Source organism: Terrapene carolina, unplaced genomic scaffold, assembly GCF_002925995.2.
Source record: "Terrapene carolina triunguis isolate 2854851 unplaced genomic scaffold, T_m_triunguis-2.0 Scaffold68, whole genome shotgun sequence".
In the NCBI taxonomy this organism is placed as follows: domain Eukaryota; kingdom Metazoa; phylum Chordata; order Testudines; family Emydidae; genus Terrapene; species Terrapene triunguis.
This window is the reverse complement of record NW_020664419.1, coordinates 78,785,378-78,797,011: the sequence shown is the minus strand read 5'-3', so window position 1 is coordinate 78,797,011 and position 11,634 is coordinate 78,785,378. Positions and strand designations below refer to the sequence as shown.

The window sequence follows — 11,634 nt, the reverse complement described above, 5'->3', positions numbered from 1 at the left end:
AATATAGCACCAGACTTTTTCCTGTCCCCCCACCCCATGATCTCACTGCTTTTAGTGTGAGTGCCTTTCTGTTGTAGCTCATGTGACACATCCTTCCTGTAGCTCACTACCTAATTGGCTGGCTGCTTTCAAATACATTTGAAATGCTGGCTAACTTTCTGTGCTATGCCTTTATGAGGAAGAAGCATGGAAGGTGAAGGTGGATTAAAGCCACATTTGCACCCTTGGGATTCTGGGCTGCTAGTATGGTCCCAAGTGTAAATTAGAGCTGCAAAGCGCTGCTGTAATTTATAGCCACCATGTAGCCTGGAGCAGCCAAGAATCTCCTTTGCTGCTCAGTGCTCCAGCTTCCACTTGCTGCAGCATGGCTTGGGAGGGGCCAGCACAGGGGTGGAGTGGCATACAGGAGGCCAGAATCCCACCCCTTACCTTTTTATATTCCTTCAACCTTTGTTATTTAATGCTGACTTTATTACTTAACTTGCAAAGCATTATCTTATGCAGTTTGAAATTTCATTATATTTTATGTATTTAGATTGGTAACACACATGGAGAGATTATTTGTCTCTGCTTCTCTTTTGTGCATGTTGCTCGTGAAAAAGAAAAAGAATTTCAGCAAACTTTGCATTTTTTTCATCCTTGAACCCCCTGCCCCCATGAAGTATAAACTGAAGAGCTCCAAGATTTAGTCACAAATTAGGCTGAAGCAGCCTGGATTGTTTTTTAAATGCTTTACATATACATATTCAATATACAAAAAAACCACACACACTTCTCTTACATTTATTTTTAATTACATTTTTTTACATGTCTGACTGTATAACTTCATTACATTACCCGTATTCAATATTGCTTTAATACAGTCTAATTGCAGAAGATTATAGATGAAGAAATGAAAAAGTTTGGTTGTCATAGAAAAAACACCGATATTTTAAAATTTATTCTGAAATACAAGATGAACAATTATTGAAATTGAGAATTGATAAAGACACTTTAACATGTTAAACATCCAAATACTGACATTAAAAAGGGTTTTGCAATTAATTGCACAATAAGGAAATCACAGTTATTACTGCCTGAGCAAGTTAACTAACAGTCAGAATCAAGACTAGAACAAGGCTTATTTTAAGTTTGATTAGAAATAGTTTGTTATTTAATTAAATAGTCACAAAATCTAAGTTAAGAAAAAAGGCAGCTAGTGTAGAATATCTCCGACACATTATACCTTTTACAGGATCAACAAATATGTTAAAAAAATCACATACTTTGGGGGCAAAAAAGATTCCTCTGCAGAGGATCCCCTGTAAACAAAGCTGACCAGGATATCACACATTATCATCTTCATGGCACAAACTGGAGTGAAAGCTAAACTTAAACAAAAGGAAAAATTCTATATTTTTAGTCACACCATACACACCTGTATTTCTGAACAAAAGCCTTTTGACCCAATTCCATTCTCAGTTTAGCTGGCTATCATATCTTTCCTCCGACTAGAAAATGAGTACACAATCTCTACCAATGCAATTACCAATGCCCTTTGAGTGTGTGCCTAAAGGGAGCTGCAGAAAATTATCTTCTCCCTATGTAAGCCAAACTCACTACCCTTCTATAATGCACCTCATCTCCATAAGTCTGGAAAGCATGACGGTTCAATACAGTAGTACAAAGCAGTGCTGCTGTACCAGTGGAGAGCTACTTGATTCTTCTCTAAAATATTTTTATATTCCTCAAACAATACCAAGTTTGTACTGAAAAATGAAATTCTAACGAAGTTATTAATTCTTTCCATTCTGTATTCATTAAAACAATGTCACACATGCATAGTAAAAGATCATAATTTTTGGTATTTTACAGTCACATTCATGACCTGAAAACATTTGCCACCAGACTTCTACAAACTATGATTTCCATGTATTATACTCTTATTATGTCTTCTGCTAACAATTATCTCACCCTATCTGAATAAAACTTAATATAATTTTACCAACAGTGTAATAAGGTGCATACTTAGTATGCAAATCAAAATTTAAGGACAAACTATTAACAATAATAATGCTGATCAAAAACAAGATTAAATGCATGCTCATTTGCAAAAATTTACATAAACATTATACACACAAACATTTAATGAATGCAATACTGAAAAACACTTCACAGTTTAATGAATGTCAAATAGATTAGAGGAATTTTGTTTCCAGCTCAAAACTCTGTGTATCAGTTGCATGAGTTTTAATATCCACTGTGCTCAATGGATTTATTCCAGCATCTGTAGCACATAAAGAATACCAAGATTATCAATGGTCACATATACTTTGAAACTAGGGGACACATATATTGACTTGAGGTTTGTTCCATTTGTGTAGAATGTTTGTAAGGATTCTCCAGTAGTTACATTCCACCACTATAAAAAGAGAAACATTTTAAATTAGTAGGAATAGAATATAAGAAGTTATAAAAATAGGTTTAGCATGGTGGGCCTAGTTGCCTGTCAAGTTTTCTTCCTTCATTCTGCATTTGAGGAAAGAGTCAACAATCTTACATAAAACAAGGGGTTCAGAGAGGGACACAAATTGTTAGAAGCCTGAAAGATGTTCAAATTAGAAGATATTGAAGAGATTGGGGCTGTTTAATTTAGAGGAGACATGATAAAGGCATATATAAAATAAATGGAAGAAAGAAGATTAAGTCAGATACCCCTGTTACCCCTCTCTTAGTACAGGAGCAAATTAAACTGAGAAATAACATTCAAAACTGAGGAGATATATTTTTATATAACATAATTATTGTGAAAAGATATCATTAAGGCCAAAAGCTTAGTTGGGGTCACAAAAGGATTAAACATTTTAAAAGATAATGAGATCATTATCCAATTACATTAGCAGAATAGAAAATTTGTTTAAAAGTATATAAATTCAAGTTTTCCAGGGCATAAATTAACCACTAAATACCAGGAATCAAGAAGAACTTTCCCATGGGAAGTTTACTCCATAATTATCCACAAACAAGTTTCCTGCATTAGCCAGTGTCAGAGACAGAACACTGGATTACATGGATCAAGGGTCTGGTCCAACATGGCAATTCCTAGGGTGCAGTTTTATGTTTCAATACTACTTTAAAATAATTTTTTCCACTCCCTCCCCTGCCCTCCAACATCTGCTGCCAACCCTAATATGTAGCTGATTCTGGAATTCTTAGCAAAGACAAAAGGCCCAACATAATTTTCATTAATGACTTGGATAATGGAGTAGGAGAGCATGCTTATCTAATTTGCAGATGTTACCAAGCTGGAAGGGGTTGCAAGCACTTTGGAGGACAGGTTTAAAATTCAAAATGACCTTCACAAATTGGAGACTTGGCCTGAATTCAAGATGATAAAATTCAATAAAGACAAGTGCAAAGTAATTCACTTAGAAAGGAACAATCAAATGCACAACTATAAAATGGGAAATAACTGTTTAGGTGGTAGTACTGCAGAAAAGGATCCGGGAGGTTATTGTGGACCACAAATTGAATCTGAGTCATCAATGATGCAGCTGCAAAAAAGGCTAATATGATTCTGGGGTGTGTTAACAGGAATGTTGTATGTAAGACACAGGAGGTAATTGTCCAGCTCTACATGACACTTGTGAGGCCCCAGCTAGAGTACTGGATCCGATTCTGGGCACCACAATTTAGGAAAGATGCTCTCTTCTACACTCTTTCCAATTTGTCCACAAAAAAAATGATAAAAGGTCTAGAAAACCTGACCTATGAGGAAAGGTTAAAATAAACTGGGCATGTTTAGTCTTGAGAAAAGAAGACTGATAACAGTCTTCCAATATATTAAGGGCTGTTATAAAGAGGATGGTGATCAGCTGTTCTCCATGTCCACTGAAGGCAGGACAAAGTAGTAATGGGCTTAATCTGCAGCAAGGTAGATTTTAGATTAGATATTAGGAAAAACTTTCTAACTATAAGGGTACTTAAGCTCTGGAGTAGGTTTCCAAGGGAGGTTGTGGAGTCCCCACCACTGGAAGCTTTTAAAAACAAGTTGGACAAAACATCTGTCAGGAATGGTTTAGGTTCACTTGACCCTGCCACAGTGCAGGGGGCTGGACTTGACTTCTCAAGGTCCCTTCTAGCCCTACAGTCCTATGGTTCTATGATATCCCGTCATTTTCCACACATGGAACTCATACTAAAATCTTTGGAAGTTGTGTGTAAAAAACAGATAATAGGATACAGCTCAATGAATCTAACCACAATAGTTACTGTAAATCTCTAAAGGATTAAACAAACGTAGCCATTAGAAGTTCCTCCACCAATGACAAATTTCAATTTCCTGTTTTAACTTGCATCCTTTCAGAGGATTTTTACAGTATGTTTTCCAAAGTACAGTGCCACATTATTATTATAGCCTGTAGGAGACATAGTTAGAGACCAGGACCACATATCATCACCAACTCCTTTTAAACTCTTACATATTTATGAAGAAAAAGTGAACACCCCAGTATTTGATGTTCAAATATTACAAAATAAGGGTCCACTCCTGCAAGGTGCAGAGCACACAACTCTTTCTGAAGTTTACGTTCTGGAGGCACCGAACACCCAAGATTGAGGAGATCTGAGGGTGTTCAGCAATGATCATGCCCTTAATATAAGAACATTTGTTAGCAGGGGTATTTTGCTAACATCAGTTTCTACTCTTAATCATAGTTCTGGTCATTTAAGATTTGTCACTTCTTCTTGGGTTGTTTTTATTTTCTTCTTCTAAGTAAAAAGAAACTCTATTGATTAGCCTATTAAATAGTTCTGTTCCCAAGACATTTGTTTTACCATGCTAGATACAACGTCAGAGAGATTTAGAAATGCTCATGAATCCATTGATCAGCATAACTGATTATTCAATTCCATTTTCTCTGGCATTGCAAATACAGTGGTTTATAGATCATAACTGGTTCAACATTTAAGATATATAGGAAAGCTTCCCACCAATGCTATATTCAAATAACTCAAAAGACACAATCGATTTTACTAAATTTTTTTTTTTTTAAACCTTTGGACAGAAATGAAGCATGAAAAAAATGTCATCCCCAAAAGAAATTTAAGAAAGTTGTAAGCAATCAGAAATGGGGGCTGTGGGAGGGAAACAGTTTTTAAAACTAAAATACCGAATATGACCAGGACACCGAGGGTGTCACCTTCCATTCCTGTACTTTAAATTAAAGCAGTATTTTGTGGGGCTTACCTTAAGATATCCTCCACATGACACAAGCATATTACTCTCAGGAGAAAAACAGAGGTCTGTTACCCAGCCACCATGTGTTGATTCTCCTTCATCTACAGTAACAGGGGAGCAGAGATGAAGTAATTCACCTCTTGAGACATCCCAAATCTAAGAGAGACATAATTAATAATATATACAATCTATTAATGGCGTTAAATAAAAAGGAGTATTGCTTCAAGGATGACAGGATTTATTTTTTTCTCTTTTTAGTACTAGAGAAATCCAACCTTTACTTCAAACATTATATTTGGTTGCAAAGTGAGAGGGCAATTTAGATGATAACTCTTAATCTTATACCTTTATGGTATACGGAGGGTTTAATTCACAACTGACTCACGGGAGACTAATTAGTAAAGAATGCCAACAATCTATAGAGCACCATAATCATCATCACTAGACCACCATAAAAAAACCACAAAGTCAACATGACAAATATATTTTCTGCTTCCAGGAAGTGAGGAATGGGCATAAAGCCACCTTACATTACATTTTCTTCTTTTTTTGTGCAAAACAAACTTAAAACAAAATACTCACAAGGAACCCCAAAAAAGGGAATCCTTTTCTATCAATCCATAAGTATATTTGTAAACCAGGAGTCCTCAAAATGGACAATCCAGAGTCCCACCACACAAGGAACATTGATGATAAAAAAAAGAGTGCAAAAACAGGTCAAATCCAGAGGGTACACATGCACATCTATTCTGAATGCTCTTTTCTTGTATTTTTGTAGTCTTTACCCTCTATTCAGTCTAATCTTTTAGATATTTTTCTAAAGCCTATAGTTTCTAGATGACTTTCAGCTCAGTTGTGCACCCACTACAAAATAATGCTGCCACCTTGATGGCAAAGGATCCACTATTTATTCCTGACCTGCAACATTCCCTAAATGGCATAGGGAAATTAGATAGGCAGAATATAATTACCCAAATTCATATCTGGCAAGTACACTGGGCTAAGCACCCCTAGAGTAGTTTTGACTCAATGTATTACTAAAATGTCTCCAAATGTACCCTTATTTCTCCATTGTCGTCTCCAGTGGCCAAGAATTTGTTATCGAAGGAGAAAGTGCAGCACCGCACGCAGCCTTTGTGACCATTAAGCTCATGAAGAACAGATGAACTTTCAAAGCTCCATATCTAAAAATGAAATGTTTAAGAAAAAAGTAAAGATAAGTCATACTTCATGGAAAATTTACACAATTTTATCTGTCCACGCCAACCAGAAACACACGTGTTAACATAGGGATTAAAAATACTCAAAGTACATAAATTCCAGATTAATTAAATGTGAGAGGCACATATTTGTTAGGTATTATTTGAAAAAGTGTGCCCAATTTTTTTATTATTACACATTTTAAGCTCAGGACCTGTCAGACAGAAAGTTTATGAAGTTATTAAGGAAAAGGAACTTCATGAATCAATACAAAGATATTTTATAAGATCAAAAAATACATCGGAAGCACGCTCTGGAGTATAATACAATGGAACATGTATTAAGCAGCCCACTCACAGGGCTGACAAAAAGTAATCTCAAAGGAGGTGGTCTTTTAATAAAGATGTCTATACAGTTTTCTTTGAAACTTGAAGGGAACCTTAAATGATCTATTTATTTGTAAAATAATACTTAAAAATAAGTTCCATTTCTCAAAATATTTAGAAATTTTGAAATGTGGCTTTTTTCTGAACAGGAATCAAACCAGAAAATTTTGACACTCTTTGGAAGGAAAATTCTGAAAAGTAATGATTTTGAATCATTAAGAACATTTAGTTTAGACAATATAATATAAAAATATATTATACACAATTTTTAAAAATTCTAAACAAAAAGTCATTTTAAAATGAAAAATCAAAACATTTTGACATGTTGGAACTTATTTTTCGGGTTTTCTTCCAAAACAAAATTGGAGCAAAACAGACTTGATTTCACAAAGTGTTTTGATTTTGAAGGAACTGCATATTCTGATGAAATACAATTTTTATAAAAATATTTGAATTACAAGTACTGCACAAAATAATTTTAATGTCTAAAAGCAGACTTGCAGACAATAAGGATCTGATTGCTAATTAACACTTGGACATACAAGGGGCAAAATACAAAGTAGGCCAACAATTTTCAAAAACAGAAGCCTAAACCGAGATTCACAAATCCATTTTTAGGAACATACTTGATTTGATGTCAATGAGGGTTGCTGGGTGTTCAGTACTTTTGAAAATGTGAGATACATCTAAATCTTTAAAAAAAAACAGGAGTACTTGTGGCACCTTAGAGACTAACAAATTTATTAGAGCATAAGCTTTCGTGGGCTACAACCCACTTCTTCGGATGCATAATCTTTAGTTATTTTTAAAAATTTTGTCTTGTAAAATGTTTGTAGCTAGTTGCTTAATGCTTTAGTTACAAAAACCCTAAAGCAATACACATAGCTATGCAAAATACTGAGCATGGACTGTGTATCTTTTGAGAACTAAAGTCAACCGTTCTCCTTAAGAATGTGTGTAGTTGTCTCCAAGATAAATTCTGGGAGGTCTCTAAAGCTTTAGAAAGTAAAAACATAAGAATGGCCATACTGGGTCAGACCAATGGTCCATCTAGCTCAGCATTCTATCTCTGACAGAGGTCAGTGCCAGATGCTGCAGGGTGATTTCAAGTGATTCATCCCATCGTCTACTCCCAGCTGCTGACAATCAGAAGTTTAGGGGGACACAGAGCATGGGGTTGCATCCCTGACCATCTTGGCTAATTGCCATTGATGGACCTAGCCTCCATTAATTTATCTAATTCTTTTTTTAACCCAATTATACTTTTGGTCTTCACAACATACCATGGCAATGAGTTCCACAGGTTGACTGTATGTTAAGTAGTACTTCCTTCTGCTTGTTTTAAACCTGCTGCCTGTTAATTTCATCAGATGACCCCATTTCTTGTGTTAAGTGAAGGGATAAATGACACTTCCCTATTCAATCTCTCTTACCATTCATGTTTTTTATAGACCTCTATCATAATTTCCCATTAGTTGTCTCTTTTCTAAGATGAACAGTCCCAGTCTATTTAATCTCTCCTCGGACTGAAGCTGTTCCATACCCCTAATCATTTTTGTTGCCCTTCTGAGCACTTTTTCCAATTCTAAGATGGGGTGACTTGAACTGCACACAGTATTCAAAGTATGGGCATATACAGATTTATATAGTGACATTATGATATTTTCTTTTTTTATCTCTTTCCTAATGGTTCTGTTAGCTTCCTAATTGCCACTGCACATTGAACATATATTTTCAGAGAACTATCCACAATGACTCCAAGATCTCTTTCTTGAGCTAATTTAGACCCCATCATTTTATACATAAAAAGTTGGGATAAAACAGTTACATACCTTTTGTAACTGTTCTTCAAGATGTGTTACTCATGTCCATTCCATTCTAGACATGTGCCGTGCCCATCTACACAGCTGTCAGAGACTTTTGCCTTAGAGGTATCCGTAGGGCTGGCTGTGGTGCCACCTTGAGTGCCGTGCTTATGCATCAGTATATCAGGCGCCGCTGGCCCTACACCCCCTCATTTCCTTCTTGCCGGCAACTCTGACAGAGGGGTGGGAGGGCGGGTAATGGAATGGACATGAGCAACACATCTCTAAGAACAACAGTTACGAAAGGTAGGTAACCGTTTTTTCTTTGAGTTCTTGCTCATGTCGATTCCATTCTAGATGACTCACAAGCAGTATCCCTGGAGCTGGGCTCAGAGTTCACAGACATGCAGCTTGTAATACCAATCTACTGAAGCCAGCATCGTCTCGGGCTTGCTGGGTAAGTGCATAGTGAGATGTGAACGTATGTACAGACAACCAGGTGGCAGCCCTGCAGATATCTAAGATTGGCACATGGGCCAGGAAGGCTGCCGACGAGGCTTGTATTCTGGTTGACTGGGCGGTTACAATGGCCAGTGGAAGCACCTTTGCCTGGTCATAGCAGAATCGGATGCAGGCTGTGATTCAAGAAGAAATTCTCTGGGTGGACACTGGACGACTTTTCAACCTACCTGCCACCATGATGAACAACTGCGTCGACTTGCATAATGGCTTGGTCCTCTCGATGTAGAAGGCTAGCGCTCTCCTGACATCCAGGGAGGGCAACTTACGTTCCTCCTCAGACTTATGAGACTTTGGGCAGAAGACAGGCAAGAATATGTCCTGGCTTGTGTGAAATTGCGAAACCACCTTGGGCAGGAAAGCCGGATGTGGCTGCAACTAGACTTTGTCCTTGAACACCGTATAGGGCAGCCCTGATGTAAATGCCCTAATCTCGGAGACCCTTCAGGCAGAAGTTATTGCCACTAGGAATGACACCTTCAGGAGAGCAGAAGGGAACAGGATGCCAACGGCTCAAAGGGAGCTTTCACGAGCCGTGCGAGCACCAGATTCAGGTCCCACAGAGGGACTGGGTCCTGGACTCGAGGGTAGAGCCGATTATGACCTTTTAAGAACCGGACCATCATGCTATGAGCCAAGACTGATCTGCCCTGGAACGGAAGGTGAAAGGCTGATATAGCAGCCAAGTGGATCTTAACTGATAAAAGGGACAAACCTTGGAGCTTGAGATGCATAAGGTAGTCCAGGATCAGCTGCAGCGAGGCCTGCTCAGGCCTAACATCTTGGCCTGAGGCCCAGCACGTGAATTGTTTCCAGGTGGCCAGGTAGGTCTCTCTAGTGGAGGGCTTTCTACTCCCTAGTAGGACCTATTGGACTCAGGACAAACATTCCAGATCCTCAGTAGTTAACCATGGAGCATAGGGATGGAGATGGTTGAGGAAAAGATGGGGCAGATCCGGGGAGGTGACTGGGGCGTCGCTCTCGAGCACACCCTCAAAATGCCTGCTTCTGGCTCCATCGTGTTCCACCCGGCCAGGTTGTGCAGGTGAGCGGGAAGAGAAGGGCAGCGGCAACTGAACCCATTGTCTCTTCTCCTCGTAGATCCCTGCCAAGGCTGCTAAGGCCTTGGCAGTGGGGGCAGTTGGAATGGCTGCCTCGCAGACTGAGGCATATGCATCCCCTGGGAGCGGAGGGTGGCCCAAGCTCTTGTATGGACGACTGCATCTCCTGGGACAGGCCGATGCCACGAGCTGTGCCACATGGCCACCACCAAGGCAACCACCCTGGCCACTAAATCGGACTCATCCTAGGCCATCTGCATGGAGCACCGAGCTGCTGTGGTACCTTCCTCCACAAGAGCCCCGAACTCTTGGGCCATCAACTTGGGCATGGAGTCCTTAAACTTGTGGAGGGAGTCCCACTGGTGCTCCCTAAAGCTGTCTGGTGGGCTAGCACGGAAGAATCCCACCACTGTCTCGTTTGGAGAGGAGGACGATGACTGAACCACCAGGGAAGGGCCCGGGGCATCATCCCCTGCAGGGACAGGGGGTCTCAGGGTGGGAACCTGTTCCTCCACCGCAGTGCCCACTGGTGCTTCCTGCACCAAGCCTGGCGCCACCAGTGCCGATTGGGGTTTGTCCGACGCGGCAACTGGTGAGACGGGGGAAATCAGCATAACCGGCATGCCCCAGGCATTCCAGTAAGGCCATTACACTGGCCACTGGCCCTGCTGCCAGGTCAGCATTGCTGTGGTGGATGCACCCTTCAGAGCCTAGTTGCTACGGTGCTGTCTCGGCGAGGGGCTGAACTCCCTGCCTGTCCTGGAGAAATCCTCCTTCGGTGACCAGGGTGGGGTCATCGACGTCTGGGTCTGTCGGCTAACCGTCGCCGTGGGCGACCAGTGCCTCGAATGATAAAACCGGTGCTGGGAGTAGGGACTGTGTTCCCAAGGTGTTGGGGATGGTGATGGCCAGCACAAAGATAACCGGTGCCGAGAGCGTGGTGGCCGCAACCGGTAGCGGCAAATCAGTGACCTGGGCTGACGTGGACACCAAGGACATGGCAACAAAGGGCTCTGCCTCGGCTCCAGAGAATGATGGCGCTCACTCGCCTTCTGGGAGGCCTTCATGGCTGGCTTACCCTTTGTAAGGAGCCTTCACTGGGTCCATCACTGCACACAGTGCCGGCTGCCGCGGGAGAGTCTGTTGCTCTCTGGGCGCTGGGAGCTGAGAGAGCATTGACTGCGCCATCAGCCTGGGTCCTCTACTGCTCCCCAGAGTCGGTGGCGGATCCCTTGGGGGGGTAGTAGGTCCCCTTGGGGACGTGCCCCCTTGCAGCTTTGGTGTGGGCAGGCGGCCCAAGCAGGGTCCTTTGCCCAATGCCCCAACTTGCTCGGTGCTGGGTCCCTCTTCTTAGCCCTGGTCTACACTACGAGTTTAGGTCGAATTTAGCAGCGTTAGATCGACTTAACCCTGCACTCATCCACACGACGAAGCCATTTTTGTCG

The 11,634-nt window shown here is 40.6% G+C and overlaps 1 protein-coding gene across 2 annotated transcripts in view; it reads right to left on the bottom strand.

Annotated features, from left to right (window-relative positions):
• Positions 1 to 772: 772 nt before the first annotated feature.
• APAF1 (apoptotic peptidase activating factor 1) overlaps positions 773 to 11,634 on the bottom strand; it is a 79,326-nt gene continuing 68,464 nt past the window's right edge. For both annotated transcript variants that reach the window (XM_026648857.2, XM_026648858.2), the window contains 3 exons: positions 6,277 to 6,402; positions 5,228 to 5,374; positions 773 to 2,401 (listed from right to left, as the gene is read on the bottom strand). In XM_026648857.2, the coding sequence (XP_026504642.1) occupies positions 2,255 to 2,401; positions 5,228 to 5,374; positions 6,277 to 6,402 (420 nt within the window). In that variant the 3' untranslated portion in view covers positions 773 to 2,254. The remainder of the gene's footprint in view (positions 2,402 to 5,227; positions 5,375 to 6,276; positions 6,403 to 11,634) is intronic.